Source organism: Astatotilapia calliptera, chromosome 18 (genome assembly GCF_964374335.1).
Source record: "Astatotilapia calliptera chromosome 18, fAstCal68.1, whole genome shotgun sequence".
Lineage (NCBI taxonomy): Eukaryota > Metazoa > Chordata > Actinopteri > Cichliformes > Cichlidae > Astatotilapia > Astatotilapia calliptera.
The window spans coordinates 1,113,460-1,132,964 of NC_137439.1; the positions used below are offsets into that span (position 1 = coordinate 1,113,460).

General features: G+C 45.7%; 2 protein-coding genes across 2 annotated transcripts; both read right to left on the minus strand.

Annotated features, from left to right (window-relative positions):
• Positions 1-4,503: 4,503 nt before the first annotated feature.
• On the minus strand, positions 4,504-8,203 carry LOC145419340 (uncharacterized). The gene is made up of 2 exons (XM_080292407.1): positions 7,731-8,203; positions 4,504-6,970 (listed from the first exon to the last, which is right to left on the minus strand). The coding sequence occupies exons 1-2, from the start codon at positions 7,900-7,902 to the stop codon at positions 6,069-6,071; spliced, it is 1,074 nt and encodes a 357-aa protein (XP_080148533.1). The 5' UTR covers positions 7,903-8,203; the 3' UTR covers positions 4,504-6,068.
• A 6,123-nt stretch (positions 8,204-14,326) lies between these two features.
• Positions 14,327-19,055, minus strand: LOC113010724 (uncharacterized). Its single transcript, XM_080292400.1, has 3 exons — positions 18,843-19,055; positions 18,393-18,736; positions 14,327-15,860 (listed from the first exon to the last, which is right to left on the minus strand). The coding sequence occupies exons 2-3, from the start codon at positions 18,562-18,564 to the stop codon at positions 14,860-14,862; spliced, it is 1,173 nt and encodes a 390-aa protein (XP_080148526.1). The 5' UTR covers positions 18,565-18,736; positions 18,843-19,055; the 3' UTR covers positions 14,327-14,859.
• Between the last annotated feature and the right edge of the window lie 450 nt (positions 19,056-19,505).

The window sequence follows — 19,505 nt, forward strand, 5'->3', positions numbered from 1 at the left end:
CTAACTGGTTCAAAACTCAGCTGCCTGTTTTATTACCAGAAGCCCTCCTACAGCACATCACCCCTGTCCTTCAGGAACCTCACTGGCTCCCTGTGAAACTCTGAACAGTGTTCATACTTCTTCTCAAGACCCTTCATAGCCTCGCTCCTCCTCACCTTTCTCACCTGTTAAGCCCTACCTCTTCTGCCCGCTCACTTCAATCTTCTTCTTCTGTCCAGCTTGCTGTGCCTTCTTTCAGCACCATGGGAAGCAGAGCTTTCAGCTGCTCTGCCTCCAGGCTGTGGAAGTCTCTGCCCCAGTTTAATCTGTTCAAGTCTGCATATTCACTGTGAACTTAATGTTTGTCTGTTTTATGCTTTTCATTGTTCTTTGTGTTGTCATTGTTCTATTATGTGATTCACTCTATTGTTAAATGTCCTTGGGTGTCTGTGGGTGCTTTGAAACAGGATGTACACTGAACAAAAATATAAACGCAACACTTTTGTTTTTGCTCCCATTCCCCATGGGATGGACGTAGAGACCTAAAATTCATTCCAGATACACAATATAACCATCCCTCCCAAACAGTGGTCACAAATCAGTCCAAATGTGTGGTAGTGGGCACATCTGCCATATTGAGATAATCCATCCCACCTCACAGGTGTGCCACATCAGGATGCTGATCTGACATCATGAGTAGTGCACAGGTGTACCTCAGACTGCCCACAACAAAAGGCCACCCTGGAATGTGCAGTTTTTTGCGCTATTGGGGGTCTGGGGACCCAGAACCGGTCAGTATCTGGTGTGACCACCATTTGCCTCATGCAGTGCAACACATCGTTGCATGGAGTCTATCAGATTGTCAATTGTGGCCTGTGGAATGTTGGTCCACTCCACTTCAATGGCTGTGCGAGGTTGTTGGATATTCGTGGGAACTGGTACACGCTGTCGTATACGCCGGTCAAGCACATCCCGAACATGCTCAATGGGTGACATGTCCGGTGAGTATGCTGGCCATGCAAGAACTGGGACATTCTCAGCTGCCATCTGCGCTGAACAATGTGAACCATGATTCATCCGTGAAGCGCACACCTCTCCAACGTGCCAGACGCCATCGAATGTGAGCATTTGCCCACACAAGTCTGTTACGGCGACGAGCTGGAGTCAGGTCAAGACCCCGATGAGGACGACGGGCATGCAGTTGAGCGTCCCTGAGACGGTTTCTGACAGTTTGTGCAGAAATTGTTTGGTTGTGCAAACCAATTGTTCCAGCAGCTGTCTGGGTGGCTGGTCTCAGACGATCTTGGAGGTGAACCTGCTGGATGTGGAGGTCCTGGGCTGGTGTGGTTACACGAGGTCTGCGGTTGTGAGGCCGGTTGGATGTGCTGCCATATTCTCTGAAACGCCTGTGGAGACGGCTTATGGTTGAGAAATGAACATTCAATGCACGGGCGACAGATCTGGTTGACATTCCTGCTGTCAGCATGCCAATTGCACGCTCCCTCATTGCTTGTGGCATCTGTGGCATTTTGCTGTGAGACAAAACTGCACATTCCAGGGTGGCCTTTTGTTGTGGGCAGTCTGAGGTACACCTGTGCACTACTCATGATGTCAGATCAGCATCCTGATGTGGCACACCTGTGAGGTGGGATGGATTATCTCAATATAGCAGATGTGCCCACTACCACACATTTGGACTGATTTGTGACCACTGTTTGGGAGGGATGGTTATATTGTGTATCTGGAATGAATTTTAGGTCTCTACGTCCATCCCATGGGGAATGGGAGCAAAAACAAAAGTGTTGCGTTTATATTTTTGTTCAGTGTATTATTATTATTATTATTATTATTATTATTATTATTATTATTATTATTATTATTATTATTATTTTTATTATCATTATTATTATTATTATTATTATTATTATTATTGTTATTATTATTATTATTATTATTATTATTATTATTATTATTATTATCCCTTTCATACTGTTTATACCAGCTTCTTAAAGCACGAGTCCAATATGTCACAAAGTAAAAACATCATCTGAGATGTTTCTTGAATTCAGGACTTCTTACACATTTTTCTCCAAATGTCTCAAGTTTCAGACTTTTTAACTGTGTGAGTATCAGCGACTCTCTGACTCTGTCTACATCGTTAATGTGACTTCTGCTTGTGTGACGTGTCACACGGCTCCCTTAAATCATTTTGGTTATAAAGTGTGTGAAGCACAGGAGGAGGAGTGACTGAGAGCAGAGAGGAGGAGCAGAGATTCAGGGAGGAGCTGAGCTGTTACTGAACTATAGAAGAGAGAAAAACCTCCACATTCAACAGAGTTCAACACAAAACAAACTTTATGTTCCTCAACATGCTGTCATTACATCACTGTGTGTTTCCTTACTGGCTTCTCTTCCTGTTAACAGGTGAGTTCATATTTAATAACTCTCTCGGTTGTGTGTGAGACAGTAAGACTTTTCCATGTTCTGACTGAGTTTTTTCTGTCTGCAGGTGTGATCTGTGAGGAGCTCACAGCACTCGACACTCAGAAATCCAGTTTAGAAGGAAGCACTGTGACTCTGTCCTATAAATACTCCAGACAAGCAGCTCCTGGTGATTATTTCTTCTGGTATCGACAATATCCTGGAAAAACTCCAGAGTTCCTGATCTCTCACTCAGACAAAGGACAGCTGACATCAGATCCAGTCATTAGACTGTCTGTGAAAGTGAACGATGATCAAACACTGATGACTCTTCAGATCTCCTCTGCTGCAGTGTCTGACTCTGCTGTGTACTACTGTGCTCTGCAGCCCACAGTGACAGGAAACAGCAAAACTCTGTACAAAAACCTTTGGAGCAAAGACAACAGAATACTCCACAACATCCACTAGAGGGAGCCACACACTGTTAAACCTCTGATTCTTGTGTCATTGGACTGATGACAAAGACAACAGAGAAATGAAGCAGTAAAGATCAGAGACAGAGACAGAGCTGCTGTGGAAGCACAGAACTGTTTGATTGGCTGAGCTATTAAACTGGCCCCACCCACTGAAGTAGAGCTCATCCAATGACATTATTTGTTGGTCATTGTGCTGCAGTGGAAGAACATTGTTCATGTGCTGTCTGTCTGGCTTTAATAACTCCAAAGACATGTTGCTGCACCTCTTTTTGCTTCTATCTCACATTATAGGTGAGTTTAAGAACAGGGATTAAAGTTTAGTTGAAGCTGCTGCATTAAGCAGATATACAGACTGCATTTCACTACTTTTCTTCTTTCTTTTTCCAGGACTAACAGCTGGAGACTCAATCACTCCTCAACAACCTGAAGTCACTAAAACAGAAGGAGAATCTGTCGCACTCACATGTAGCTATGAGACAACATCAGATTATGTACGCCTTCACTGGTACAGACATGATTCTGACCTTCAGGCTCCTCAGTTTATACTCTGGAAAGGAGCAAAGGACAGCAGTGGTGATGAATATATTCTTATTAAACGTTATGACTCAGAAACATCTTCTACATCAACTAATCTGACCATAGCAGCCCTAACCCTGGCAGACACAGCTCTCTACTACTGTGCTCTACAAACACAGTGATACAAAGTGTAGAAGAGGCTGTACAAAAACCTGAACACAGATATCTGACTACTCTTCAAAGAGGAGGGAAGTGGTATTCAAAGCACAGCTTCATATCAGATGGATTCTGCTAATTCCTGTTTTATCAGAGTCACTGTGGTTACAGCTGCTAATGAAACACTGTGGGAGGATTCACATGAGCAGCAAATCCACATCAACCACAAACCAAACATAAAAGCACATAAAAACACACTAACAAACATTAGCATTTATACAACACATGACTCTGAATCAAACTTCTCACTCTGGTCTTTATTAGTCTGAAGCTGCTTTTAGACTGAAACATGTTTCCAGGCAGTTCTTGAATCTGTATTTTGTCTGAAACGTTTCCCTCGTGTTACAGGACGACACAGCGTCTCACCTGTGTGGATTCCTCCGTGGTGATGGTATTCTGAGACGATGATGAGCTTGCTGCATGTGTGGATCCTGACACAGAGTCTGTGGGAGCCTTTAAAGGTGAAGGACGGACCGTGAGCAGCTAAAGGTCAAAGGGCACTGCTGCAGCCTGGGCAGTAAAACGTGTGTGTGCAGTTTATTTGTTCATTTCATCTTGGTGAGAGCTGCCATGGCAACCCAGTACGGAAGCCCAGGTTGGCCGTCACATTATACTGGTGTGACTACACACAACGGTACAAGAGTCACCACCAGCACCCCCTACAGGCCGAGCCCCAAATACACCACTGTGGCTGACAGCAGCTCTGATCTCACTGGCACACAGCTTTGGTCCTGCACAGGTTTCAGGCTGTGTCAACTTTTACTGCCAAGTCAATGTTCATGTGTGTTCAGAGAAAACTGCTTAGAAGCTTCCAATAAGGAGCTGACACAGATCTGCATTTGTCCATGACTGAGGACGAGCTACTGGCAGTTTAAAGAAGTCAAACAGAGGACGGTTTTACAGATTAAATACTTTATTTGATGCATGCATGAGATAAACAACAGTCAATAAAATCAATGACTGTATTCCACAGCTATAAATGCAGTAAGTCACAGTCACTGCTTTCATCCACACCTGTGAGCTTGTGAATTAAAGCTAGAGGAAAGATGAACCAAACTCTGCTTTCCTCGGCTCTGACAGGTTCCCACGGAGCAGGCTGGGCCTCGCGTGGGCCCCTCAGAGAGGCCTCCAGCCACCCCTGCAAACACCACCAGCCAGGTCCCGCCGTGGGAGGAGCCGGGTCCTGGCTGGGAGTCTGAAGCACACAGTCACCACCTCCAGACTTTACACTTTATTACTGTCACAATGATCATGAGTTGTTTTAATATGAATGTTTTGCCTTCAGCTTTTGCCACCACCTCTAACACTGCTTCTTCTGTTGTTGGGTGGATTCTGAAAATCTAACAATAAACTTGTGTAAACGAACAAAAATGAGCTCAAAGAGATTAAATATCCGTCCCTCTAACAATCAAACAGCCCAAACAAACATATATTTAAAACTTTTTCTATCTATTAAAAAACAAAAAGCTCCTACAGTTTGTTTCTCCACATATTCAGCTGTACTGAGGAAAATCAGGTTATAATTCATTTACACTTAAAATCACACCAAACCGCCCCTGAAGGCTTCGATGCCTGATCATGTGACCTCTCACTGTGGGAAACATTGTGTGAGCTGAGCTCTGTGGTTTAGAACAAAGGTTTGTTCTGGCTACATAAACGTTATCTTTTATATTTAATCTGACGACTTTGTTACTTATTGAGACATTGATGATGCGTTTTTGCTGCTCCCCATCCTGGAGAGCTTTCTGTGGGTTGGAAACTGCCTGGGATTAATCTCAAAAACCCAGCAGGGACGTGGATGTCCCCACAGTAACTCGTGAAAAGCGCCTGATGATTTCATTCAGTTTTATTTATACAACACCAAATCACAACAGTCGCCTCAGAGCGCTTTATACTGTAGAGCCTACAATAACACACACAGAGAAAAACCCAACAATCATATGACCCCCTGTGAGCAGCACTTTGGCGACAGTGGGAAGGAAAAACTCCCTTTTAACAGGAAGAAACCTCCAGCAGAACCAGGCTCAGGGAGGGGCGGGGCCATCTGCTGTGATTGGTTAAGTCACTGGGACTCGAGCGGACCCTGACGGACTCGCAGACTTGGGAAGTGTTATTCCTGTTTCACACATACAAACACAGACTTTGGTCTTTGTGAGGATGTCGTAGAGAATAATATGAGAGCAGCCTGCAGCACACACAATGATCCAAATGATGGATATCCCATAAAAAACTATTGACTAGTTGGGTTTGTGCATCCCGAATTCCCACTTTCAGGTTCCCACCTGTCACTCGGAGGCTGCAGTCACTCCTGAATATGTTCGAACTGGACGTTTTCATTCTTACACACTGTAGGAATAATACTTGGAGCATCCTGGTGTGACAGGATTACATTTGTCTCTTTCCTTTTTGTGTATAAGGACAGCTTTAAAGTACCTGTGACCAGCACCACTAACAGTACCACTACTGGGACTCCTCCCCCGTGTGAATTTTCATGTGGCGCAACAAATGATTACTGCGTGTGAACATTTTCCCGCACGTTTGACAAGAATAAGGCCTCTCGTCTGTGTGAGTTCTCATGTGGCGCAGCAGATTGCTGCCTCGGTTAAAAGCCTTTCCACACGTTTCGCAGGAATACGGCGTCTCTCCCGTGTGGACGGTCGTGTGTCTTTTGTATGTCGACAAGTCTGAAAACCTGTCCCCGCAGGTATTACACAGGTAAGGCATCTCACCTGTGTGCGTTCTCATGTGGACCATCAGATTACTCCTCACCGTGCAACCTTTCCCACATATTTTGCAGGAATACGGCTTCTCGCCTGTGTGAGTCCTCATGTGGACGGTCAGCGTTCCCCTCTGAGTGAAACTCCTCCCACACGTTTCACAAGAATACGGCTTCTCACCCGTGTGGACTCTGTGGTGATCAATCATCTTGTACTTGTTCTTGAAGGCTTTCCCACAAAAGCCGCACGTTAAAGACTTTTCCCCTGCGGTGGCGTTACACGGACTCTCTGACACCGGAGAGTCTCCTGCGTTGCTGCTGTGACTTCTAGACGCTCCTGGATCTGCGCTGCGGACTCCTTCCTGGTCTCGGATCTCGGTTCTCTCGGCAGAGCTGTGAGAGAGGAGCTGATCGCTGTCCGGCTCTGAGTCGCTGTGCTCGCTTTCCTCATAAGTTTCAGTCACCATAAAAGTATCGATCTCCTCCTTCAGCACCAGCGGCTCTCCCTCCTGACTGCTGCACAGTTCCTCGGGTTCCTCTTTAATCTGCGGAGGTTCTGGTTCCTCCTGGTCCAGACTGGAGCTCCTCTCCTGCTGCTCAGGGAGAACCTCCTCCTCCTCCTTACAGACAGGCTGCTGTGGGACGTCTGGAGGGACAGAAAGAGACAAGAAATCTGAGAATTCCACAAAAACAGTTCAGAGCAAATATATTGTTTTTACCACTAATGAGGCTCCACAGAGTGAACATGTTGCCCTCCCACTCTGTGGAGTATTTTAGTGCATCTTCAGGATGAGTCTGAACATGCAAAGGGTCAAAGGTCACGCCTCACATCTGTGCTGAAAACACAGACAGCTGACGAGCTGCGTGAGAATCATGTTGAACTCTTGCAGTCCCTTCAGCACCACCGGGCTGGCTTTACTGGGTGGTGAGCTGACAGCGGTGCGGGTGGATGCCTCGCCGCTCACATGAACAGTTGGCCATCTGTGTGACAGCGTGTGGCCTGCAGTTCAGTGCTCAGGTGAGTGTGTGGTGGTCGGTGCAGCACACACTAACAGACTCAGCACACCGATCTGCGAGGCTGGTGTGGGTGCGGAGCCCGGCTGTCTGCACCTCCTCTCCACGACGTGCTGCACAGCAGGAGCCTCATTCCACAGGAAATACCTGAGTGGGCTTCACGCCTGCTCGCTGTGACACCTTTTCACTTCTAATATCTCGTTTTTATCGTAAACAGTGTTGTTTAACATTTCATATGCTGCACCTTGAACAGAGGACCTCATTTCAGTGTTTACATCATAGCTGAGCATCTATAAGAAATCAGGCTGGGTTAATAAAGTGTTCTGGCTCTGATTCACTGATTGGCTCAGGTGGGAACAAAAGCTCCTCCCCTGCGTCAGGCTGAGGCTCACCTGTCTTGTGCAGCTGTGTTTCGGGTTTCCAGGTGATGCTCAGCAGCCTCTGCTGCCGGTCGATCACTTCCTCGTACTGGACGATGGTTTTTTCAAACTCCAGGAAGATTTCCTCGGCGGCAGCAGTTAGTCGCTCGTTGATAAACTCTCTCAGGTACCGAACTGACGACATCGCGGCTCCGACAGCTCACAGATCCGGCGGAGAGACCACCACAGCTCCGACTTCCTGCTGAAGCTCCCGGAGGAAAGCGAACAATACTGGCAGCGTTTCCTCTTCACTTCCGCCTCGTGTCACAGGGAAGCTGTCCCGGTGGCTGGAAAACATGGAAATGGTGCATTAGCGCCATCTGCTGGCGTGGAGTGTGGACCAGCGTCACTGAGAAAAAGAAGCTGTTTCCTCACAGCTGTCACAGTTTCCTGCTGTTTAAACCAGAGCGTCCAAAGTGCTGATGACTCATCTCTCCTGCTTTCCTCTGTCCTGTAACACCGTCATCCTTCCTTTTCCTCCACCCACTGCTTTTGCATCGTTTCTGCTTCATCATCCTTTGTGTTTCTGTGTGTCTGAAGCTGATTAGAGGGGCAGCTTTGTGGAGCTTGCTTTGCAGGCTGATCTACTGCTTCATTCCTTATTTACAGAATGATTGTTGTGTTTGTTGGCTCTCTGTCAGGACGTCTGCTGACTTGTATCTGCAGTATATTGAACAGGTAACAGTCTTGTGAGTTTCTCTGGTGTATAATGATCATCCACCCTTGATCCTTCCCTGTATGTTAACATGAACCTCAGGAACAATGAACACAACCCCAGTTTGACTGATCTGCATGCCTTTATGTACAGTTTAAAGTAAAAGCTCTCCTTCTTTTCCAACACTGTGGCATCAGGACGTATTCCTGGTAAAGCTGCTGTTCACTGATGTTTAACCCTTGTGTGGTGTTCATATTTTTGTTACTCAGCCAGTGTTCATGGGTCTGGTGGACCCGCTAGAGTTTTGGCTTTCCAAATTAACACTATCAAACAATTTTATGTTAAATTACTCAACAGATGTTTACTTCATCCCAATTACAAGACATATGAACAGCAAACATGGTTAATTTTTTCCCTTTACCTTTGTTAGATCACATTTATGAATTAATGTGCTTCTCGGGTTTTTTTTTGTTTTGGTTTTTTTTTAAATAAAATGTTATAAAAAAATAAATCAGTTATAATCAAGTGGAGTGAGCGGAAAGACACAACACATTTACACGTGAAGCAATATGTTTCACAACTAAATGGGATCAGCTGCTCATCAATGGTGACATTAGGCCCAGGGTTGTAAAACAGGGGGAGGTGGTGCACACACTTATCCCACACTGTCCTGATGGCAGCTAGCTTGTCTCTCTGCCGTTGAGCTGGTCTGTTGTCTCGGTTATCAAAACGAATAATCCTGGAAATTTTGTGGAAGTTTTCCAGAGACACTGATGCACGGAAAGGTTCTTGCCAGTTTCTGCATCCCACAGGATTCTGTCGATTCCCCTTTGGACCTTAAAACTCCTGCAAGGATAAGAACCCCAAAGTAGGCCTTTGGGGTTCTTAGATGAATTTGGTCCATCTCCTTCCACCTCTCTCCAAAAACACACCTTCTAGATTACTGCAATCCAGAATAATTTTCTGGATGGAATCTGGGATGAAAAGCTCAAATGAAGACTTCATGTCCTGCACATGAGTAACTGTCAGCCGTGTTGGCCCTGGCTTATCACAGTAACAGCTCTGCAGGGTGGCTCATTTCTTGGGCAAGAAGACCATTCAATGTCACCAGTTATTGACATCCTTATTTCTTCACTTGCTGTCTGGTGGGCTTGTTCTGGTCCTGGAGCTGGCTGCAGACGGGGTACTCGTCTTCATTTTGTTACTAAATGATGCTCAACCTCATCCTCTTCTTCAAAGTCACTGTCAGACTCTGAATTTTCAGAAATGTGAAATATTCTGAAACCTCTTTGTCAACATCATCATCCGAAGCTCCTCTCTCTTCCAAAATCAATCAGATGGCCCTCGCAGCAGATAATCTTTTGCCATCTTGATCAGTTGTGATTAAGAACCACACTGGCAAAGTCTTATTTATAGTATTATGCCCCTAATTTGCAGGTGGGACAGGGTATGAGAAAATAAAATTTGGATCCCTCAAGAAAGAGGGTAAAATGTGTGAGATGTCAGAGCAGACGGTGTTGATAGTTGAATTTTCAACAATGTTGCAACTTTGTGCGGAGCAGGAGGGGAAGAAAACACTATCAGCAGCACCAGAGAGGAGGAGGACAGAGTGTGGGAACACAGGACCTACACTTTCAACACTTTTACTAGACCTGGGTCCAGTGGACCCGAACACCTTCTATGTAATGTAAATGCGTGGGGGGAGGTACAGTATGAGGTCATTGAAAATTAGTTCGGATTTATGTTCTTCACAGAAAATAAGCCAAAGCCAATGAATTTCAGGTTGAAAAAACAATTAATTCTTTAATTTTTCTTTTGAAAAAAACTGAAAACGGGTCTCACAGACCCGAACACCATACAAGGGTTAAGCTGCTCTGACACCGTCTGAGTCACAGTCCACACAAAGCTTTATATCCATCCTGTTTCCCCAGAGTGGTTCAAAGTGTCCATGACCCTGGAGACCACCTGCTCTCCTCTGATCTGTGGAGGCATTCCTGCACGTTCGTTCAGTGACGTTTGCTTCCACATCTTTTAAATGTCTCCAGATATTACAAAACAATTTCCAGTAGGAAGGAATATTTATTCTACACATCAAACACTAACTTGACCATCATGAATTCATTTTCAACCTAAACTTCAGAATACTCTTTAAGTTTGAGCTCACATGAAAGATCAACTACTTTGAATCTGTTGTGATGTTTTTGGTGCTCCTGGTCTTAAAAATGATATTTCTCAATGTTTATGTTGCTTTGAATTCGTGCTGTAAAAACGTGCAAAACTACATTTTCTTTGCTTTGACAAAAACAACTGTAAAACATGACAAGTCACATGTTCTGGAGCCTTCTGAGGATGTCACGCTTAAACCTCAAATGATCTAAAAAAAATATCTGACCCTGAGTCTCACTTTAAGCATGAGAAGCATCAGTGATGGAGAACATTTGTGCTTTCACGTTGTGTTTGCACACAGTGCAAAGTGCTCCATCCTCCCTCCTCACAGTGATTCAAATGCTGCTAACAGTCTGTGAACCAGGAGGAAGAGGAAGTGAGAGAAGTGAGACTCAAAGAGGAGACAGAGGGCGACATCATCCAGTAGGCGGGGCTCTCCTTCTGCACTGTGTTCAACCATTGTGTCAATAATAAGTGCTGCTGTGAAGAGAACAATTCTCAGACTGAATGTTGAACATCAGCTAGTTTCTCCTGTTGATTTGAACCTTGTTGTACAGATGGAACATTGGCTGTGGATTATTCTTGCTGCTCTTTTCTTTGGTGAGATACAAACATCAACATGTTTCCTCTGCTTAAATAAATGTGTGAGTCTGATTAATGGTGAGTTTTTAATCATGTTTATTGATCCATCTCTTCCTCTGCATGTTCTGTTCTTCCTCAGAGTGTAAAGGAGAAGACAAAGTGATCCAGGATCAAGGAGATGTCATTGCTGCTGAAGGAGACACAGTTACACTTGGATGTAGATATGAAACATCTGATCCATATCCGTATTTGTTCTGGTACAAACAAGAAATAAACAACTTTCCAAAGTATGTTTTACTGCGTGGCACTTCAGGAACAGAAGATAATGATCAGGAGTTTCCAAAAGACAGATTTGATGCTGAGGCCAAGAAAACAGAAAAGTCGGCTCCTCTGAAGATCCAGAAGCTTCAGCTGTCTGACTCTGCTGTGTACTACTGTGCTGTGAGGCCCACAGTGACAGGAAACAGCAAAACTCTGTACAAAAACCTTTGGAGCAAAGACAACAGAATACTCCACAACATCCACTAGAGGGAGCCACACACTGGTAAACCTCTCTGGTCTGTCAGGTAGAGTCTAGTTTCTCTTCACTCGTCTGGCACAGCTGTGACGAGTCCACCTGAGACAGCAGCAGCCAGAAGAGCAGAGCTGCTTCAAATCATCGCACAAAAACATTTTTCATGCCTGTACTTTGAGTTTACCTCTGAGGATGCAGATCACAAGTCTACAAACATTTAATGCAGCAGGACAAAGCCTGCGAAGCCTGTAGGAGCCTTAACAGGCAGCACACAAACCTGCTACACTGTGAGGTCTGTTGTGTCTTCAGCTCCACATCCTGATGGTTACTCGAGTTATCAACACTTTAGGCCAAAACAATGTTTATTTCTGAAGAGCTTTTTACAACAGCGTGTTGAACACGGTCTTCATCTCGTTAGTGTCACCTCTGAAGATGTAGTGTGAACACAAGACGTCCTTCAAACAGAAGCCAGGGAGCTCGAGAGGGCTCCTCAGCTTTGGCGCTCAATCCACAAATAACCGAGACAATAACACAGACTTCAGTCAAACATGAGAACGTGACACGGACTGATGGAAGACCTCACGTCTGTGTGCCTGCGGTCAGCAAGGAAACCAGCTGACGCGCTGCTTCTCCACCTGTCCGGTTTTTAGATTTGCACGATTAGACATTAATGTAGCAGTGAGGACACCACAGAAACACACAAGCAGGAAACACTTACAGCTTTATCGTACGGATATTATATAAATTACATCTGTGCAGAAAGCAGGCAGGGTCAGGGACAGCCTTTATAGCAAACTAATGAATAAATACAGTCGTGTCCACTGACGCACAGCGACTCACAACAAACGCAAACATGAAGAGTGTAGCACACGTGTGTGAGACACAGCTACTGCTGAGCAGACAAAACGAAACGTGGAGACTTCGTCTGTGGTTTGAAATATTTACAGTACGTAGTGTCTGTGCAGGCGCGCTGACAGCACCGCGGCTGTTTCTCTAATAAATACAATCTGAACTATCAGTATATGAAACAAGTGATGCTAACAGTCATGTTACATTTGGCTGGGGTCTGCTGTAATCTGTGATCTAACCTATGCAGCGTGCTTGTTTCAGAGAGAGCAGCTGGGCAATAACGAGCCCTTCGTGGCTGCGCAGGCAGCACGACTTGCCCCGAAATGTAAAGTATCAAAAACAGATCTTCAGCTGTGAGTCTGGGTTTTGTAGATTAAAGTGGGGAACACACGCCAACTTCAATCTTACGCTGTCCTGACATCATTCACCTGCTGTTACTCCATTTAACCATGTGCAAAAACAAGATGGCACAGCCTGCATCATAGTTAGGGCTGTGCAATATGACGAAATATATCGGACGTTGAAATGTTATTTTATACGCTATCGTTTGTTTGTATATTCATAATACTGCAGTAAAATCCACTGTTTATGGTGATACGTTTTCATGGTTTGGCCACCACGTGGATGCACAGAGAATCCCAGCATGACCAGAGAAGACGAGGCAGAACCAGGTAGCTCAAACTGACGGACCAGTCCAATCAAATCCAGGACCTTAGTCCTAAACCTTGGGCCGCCTCTGTAACACGGACATGGTTTGGTTATGAAACATCTGACTACGCAAATTATGGTGCAGAGCTCAGACTCAAACACAGCAAACCTCTTCAACCAGCCACACAAGAATCAGGTGACAGAGTGTGGACAGAGTTTACGGACGAGAAGCAAAAACGAGCCGTCGGGTGTTCACAATGAACCTTAGGCTACGTCCACACGTACACGGGTATTTTTGAAAACGGAGAGTTTCCGTTTTCATCCATCCATCCATTCGCTTCCGCTTGTCCTTTTCAGGGTCGCGGGGGGCGCTGGAGCCTATCCCAGCTGTCATAGGGCGAGAGGCGGGGTACACCCTGGACAGGTCGCCAGTCTGTCGCAGGGCCAACACATAGGGACAGACAACCATTCACACTCACATTCACACCTAGTGACAATTTGGATTATCCAATTAACCTATCCCCACAAGCTGCATGTCTTTGGACGGTGGGAGGAAGCCAGAGTACCCGGAGAGAACCCACGCAAACACGGGGAGAACATGCAAACTCCACACAGAAAGACCCCGGCCTGATGTTGGAATTGAACTCAGGACCTTCTTGCTGTGCGGCAACAGTGCTAACCACCGTGCCACCGTGCTGCCTTAAAAAATAATCCCGTCCACACATAAAGGCAGAAATGAAGGAAAACGCTGCTATGAACATGCCAAAGCAGCAGGTGGCGCTAGATTCCTAACCGTGTAGAAATGTTGGCCAATCAGAAGTCTAGAAGCCTCGGTGGGAAAAAGTAAACAAAGATGGGGCATAGAAGCAGAACCGAGTCGTATGTGTGGAGGGACAGTAACTGTGTGTATATGTGAGCATTTAAACACTGCAGAGAGTAAAATTAACAGCAACAGTATTGTTGAAATTCATTCCACCGAAACAATAACGTGGCGCACAGTGTGACGTCAAAAAAGACGCACACCTTTGACGCTGCGTTTTCTCCGTTTTTCTCGTCCACACGTAAATGCAACAACTGAGTTTTCAAAAATATCCACCCTGGCCGGAGTTTTTAAAAATCTCCGTTTTCAGTGACCAAAAACGCCGTTTACATTTTCAAAAATACCCGGGTACGTGTGGACGTAGCCTTAGACTCAGAGATCAGAACAGGCTCCTCCCCGCAGCACGCCGTCTAATAAATACGCAAAGAAACAACTTCTATCTAACACGGTTAAAACACTCGACGTCCAGCTGGAAACGCTTCCCACAGGTCGAGTTGCCCGAGATTCACAGAGTTTACAGAAAAAGCTCTATTTTGTGATATTTATGGTTATCAGGATGAGAAACGTCTTCTATCAGGAGATTCTGGTCATACCGCACAGCCCTCATCACAGCTACATCTGATTCAGTGCTGGTAACGAGTACACATCTTTCTCTTCATGCTGACAAAAAGAAACAAACTCCTGCTGCCTCTCTCGATTTCATATCTTCTCATTTCTGAAACAAACACAGGTCAGCGTCTAGAGTCTGTGTTAAAGCTGGAAAGTGCGCCTCCTAGCTGGTTGCCCACGTATCTTTAAATAGATACATTAGCGTGGTCACCGGTACGAACAGAGAAAACAACGGCGAGAAGGTGACAGGAAGCCGACCTCACAGAGAGTCTTTGCCCACAGAAATGTCCGACTTCAGCGTCTCAGCTGTGTGAGTTTTCATGTGCACCAACAAACCACCATTTTTACTGAAACTCATCCCGCAGATTTTACACAAGTACGGCTTCTCGCCGGTGTGAATTCTCATGTGCACCAACAGAGTACATTTTTTAGTGAAACTTTTCCCGCAGGTTTTACAAGTATACGGTCTCTCGCCCGAGTGGATTCTCATGTGGACCAACAAACTGCCGCGCTCCGTAAAACCTTTCCCACACGTTTCGCAGGAATACGGCTTCTCGCCCGTGTGCACCGCCTTGTGCTTTTTAAGCGCCGACAAATAACAAAAGCGTTCGCCGCAGGCGTTACAAACGTACGGCTTCTCGCCCGAGTGGATTCTCATGTGCACCAGCAGACTACCTTTTCGAGTAAAACTGTTCCCACACGTTTCACAAGAATACAGCTTCTCCCCTGTGTGAACTCTCATGTGGCCCAGTAAAGTACTATTTTTAGTGAAACTTTTCCCACACGTTTTGCAGGAGTACGGCTTTTCGCCCGAGTGGACTGCCATGTGTCTCTTAAATGCTAACGGGTCACTAAAAGGCTTAAAGACCTTTCCACAAACATTGCATTTTAGAGATTTGGGGACTATGTCGGTGTTACACTGACTCTCTGATGTGGGAAAGATTTCTGCGTTGCTACTCTGACTTATGTTTCTAGTGGCAGTTGAAGTAGAATCGAAACTCTCGCTTCCTTCCTGATCTCGGCTTTCGTAGAGAAGAGAGCTGCGAGAGCCGAGCTGGTCGCTGTCCAGGTCAGGTTCACTGAGATCGCTGTCGTCATAGGTTACAGTCACCATAAAGGTATCAGTCTCCTCCTTCAGTGCACGCTGCTCCCCGTCCTGACTGATGCACAGCTCCTCCTGTTCCTCTTTAATCTGTAGAGACTGTGTTCGGCTCCTCTGCTGAACCTCCTCCTCCTCACAGACATGTTGCTGTTGGAGGTCTGAAGGCACAAATGGAGACACACAAACAAAAAGTTGTCAGAGAAATTCAGCTGAGCCAGCAGTGTGAACATGACAGACGCCTCAGGCGGCACCGATTACCACTGCAGAAGCACCGACTGCATTCTACTTTGATGAGTTCATATACAAACAAAACTTTTCAAGGCAAACAAATATTTATTCAACAATTTCCCCCAAACTGCACTAAGTTAGAGGATCTGACGGAGGCGCAAAAATCTAGCTGAAAATGAGCTGCTGACATATTTTCCTTCAACAAACAAAAGCATCTTGAACAACACAAATGTCGCGTGTTTCCATCATGTTGCTGCATGTTTGCAACACCAGACAACAGGAAATCGACTCTGAGCCACTTTGGCTTCCTTAGCGTCTGTAAAATGTTCAGCCGGGTCGGACGATTTGGTGTCCGATTACGTTTGTTGTTAAGAATGCTTTCTTGGTGCTCCCCGTCCCCCCGAGGTTCCCTTTAGAATGAGGTGCTTCCGTGCAAACAACGTGCTTGTGTGTGACTGTTTGACCTGCCACCGGGCGGACCAGCTCGTTATCAGACACAGGAGCGACTGACCGGCTGTTCTTTGCTGTTCTGCTTTCACACTCAGCACCACAGGCAGACAGTACAACATCTGCATCGCTGCAGATCTGTCACTCTCCTGCTCCGTTCCCTAACTCGTGCACAAGGCGTTAAGATAAACACTGACAGACCTCAGCTTGGCAGGAACTTGAACTCCCTGACCTGGAGGGGTCGCTCCTCCCCTTGTTGACTGAGCTCAGATCTTTTTCCTGCTGCTTCCCACTCAGCTGTGAACAACCCCACTGCAAGCTAAAAGTCACCGTCTAATGCAGCCTTCTGGCTGCAGCTGAAGTTGTGTCCATAAAAGTTCTGAGCAGAGGCAGCGGGTCTGCTTTCTGACTACAGTGTGAACCAAGCTCTACCTGCATTCACACAAGGACCAAACTGTCCATCCCAGACTCCCAAAACACTCCCCACAGGACACCCGAGGGCTTGCTGCCTTCTCCCAGTCCAAAACAAAGAACTGAGACGTGTAATCCCCCTGAGGGGCGACTCTCATCCATCCTACCCGGCCGTGTATTCAGGTTCGGGGATATGTGAAAATATTTCCAGGACAGTTGTCAGTCCAATGACCAATCATAGGTGATATACTCGCACAGGTGACTTTTTGATGGGCGGAGCGATCATGAACAGACTGATTCACCCATTTAGAATTTATACATTTTGTTTGGAGGTTATATTTGACCGTCTGTTGTTTCAGTTTTAATACAGATGCTCTTTCAATTATTCAATCATTTAGTTATTTGAAATGCGCCAAATCACACAAAAGACTTTACATCAGAGATTTTTTAATGTTCGCTGGAAGAGACGTTTTAATTTTTAACATACTTTTTGTTTAATTTTGCACTTGTTGTTTGGTTGAGTGTGTGAGACATAAACACGGTTAGAGGCAGCTTCTTTCTGCTACCTGGGCTCATCAGCTACGATCTTCTGTTTTTTCATACTTTTTCCATCTCTGTTTCAGCCAGCTTGTCAACCAATGTCAGGCATTAACTGTTGGGTTTTAAAGGGTACAGTAAAGGACTGAAACATGCTGGGTGCTCTGTATGCAGTGCACAAATCCAAGCAACAGTCGGGACCTGTTCCCCGACCCAGAGGCACAGGAAAGTAGTCCTGTGTGGAAACACCCACAGAGGGGATACGAGTGCCACAGAAGGCAAATCCAGGCCAGAGTGCAGCCGTCTCCAGCAGCTTCGTTTTATAACACGAGCTGTGCGTTTTGGCAAGCCCGACTACATCCTGCTGGTATCGCTCGTCCACCAGAGAAGTGGCTTTCCTCACCTCTGTGGCCAGACTGGTCAGAGAGGAAACTGCTCGAGGCACAAAGAACTGAACCCCTAAAGCCCCTCGCGCAGCTTTTTATGGGCTGTGGCCCCCAGACACTCACTCCAGGCCCGGCTCCAGGATAGGGCCTGGTACAGCTACACAAACCCCTCCAGCACCACAAACAGCTGCTGATTCACACACAGACAGAACAGGTGTGTTTAGATGAAGATAAAGTGGAACTGGTTTCAAACAGTCCTCAGCACAGCAGCAGATCACAGCGCTGAGGACGAGCAACAGCCTGCAGATCAGTCACATTAGATATTTTATTATTGCACAGCGACTTCATGTTTCCAACATTTGTTTGCAACTTTCACAAGTGCAACAGGAAACATACATTTATATAAACGTTATATTTATATGTATAAACTCCATCTGGAATAAATAATGTGCTCTGAAGCTCGACTTTTGATGTTTTCCAACTTTGACAGCAAACATAAAGGAACTGATTGAGTGATCCAGGTCAGAGAAAAGCTCAAATCCACCAGCTGCTGTTTGAATGCAGCGCAGCGCAGTCCTGTCCTCTGTTTGCTCTTTGTTAGCTCACATCTCCAAAAAGTCCTCACAATCAGAAACGTCCCGCAGAGCTGTGATCAGGATCCTCCCTCAGAGGGACACTCACCTGTCCTGTGCAGCTTGATTTGGGGTTTCCAGGTGATATCCAGCAGTCTGCGCTGACGGTCGATCTCTTCCTCGTACTGGACGATCGTTTTTTCAAACTCCAAGAATATTTGTTCAGCAGCAGCAGTTAGTCGCTCGTTGATGAACTCTCTCAGATACTGAACTGAAGGCATCGTTGCTGCCGCAGCTCACACACTCAGCTCACACAACAACAACACACTTCCTGCTCAGTCAATAAAGCTAACGGCACTTCCGCTTTTCCTGGTTTACTTCCGCCTGGTGCCGCACGGTGCCGCTCCGCCAGAGGAGCACAGTTACTTTTCTTTCCTCCTTCTACGTCTCCGTCTGAAAAACAAGTTATTTCGATCACGTCATGTTCTGAATATCACTCACATTAAAAACAAGAGTCCCACCAATTATACATTTTAAACGTTATTTCTCAGGTTCAAACCTTTAGCTCCCAATCACAATGTCACGAATGCGAAACGCTGTTTGTCATCAGCTCTTTTCATATTTACAACCTGAAGTCAGCCGGATAAACATCACGGCTCAGGCTCAGTCACTAAAGTGACACAGCAGATAAGATGAGAAGCATCATTCCACCAAATCACCAGGACTTAAAGTATGGACCCTGCAAAGTCCCGCTGCACTCCGTCCCCCGTCATTATGCAGATTCAGCGCAGAGCATGTGCACCCAGAATGAGCGCTGTGGCCATGTTGACAGGAAATCCTGCAAAGTGATATCATTCATATCAATTTGCTCTGTTTATTATGTCCTCTGACATGTTTTAAGTGTGCTACTGGAAATACATGAAAAATCACTTTGTGAAAAATCACTGTTGAGTTTCCCTTTTATTCAGAAAAATAAGTTTTTGCATTCAGTCTATTGTGTTTTTTTTTTACACCGTTTCCCCAGCTTTGGAAAACACGCTCACAGGCACAGATGAAGCTGCAGGTACACAAACTGTAAAGCCAGGTGGGAAAGCTTCTGATAAGATGTTCTTCTGTTCCCCAGTACGTTAAAGGATCCTCTGATCGTGGAGTGTTTCTCTCCTCCGAGTAGCGCTGGACCTCAGTGATGGAGTCCGCTGTTGTTTGTCTGCCAACTTCTTCA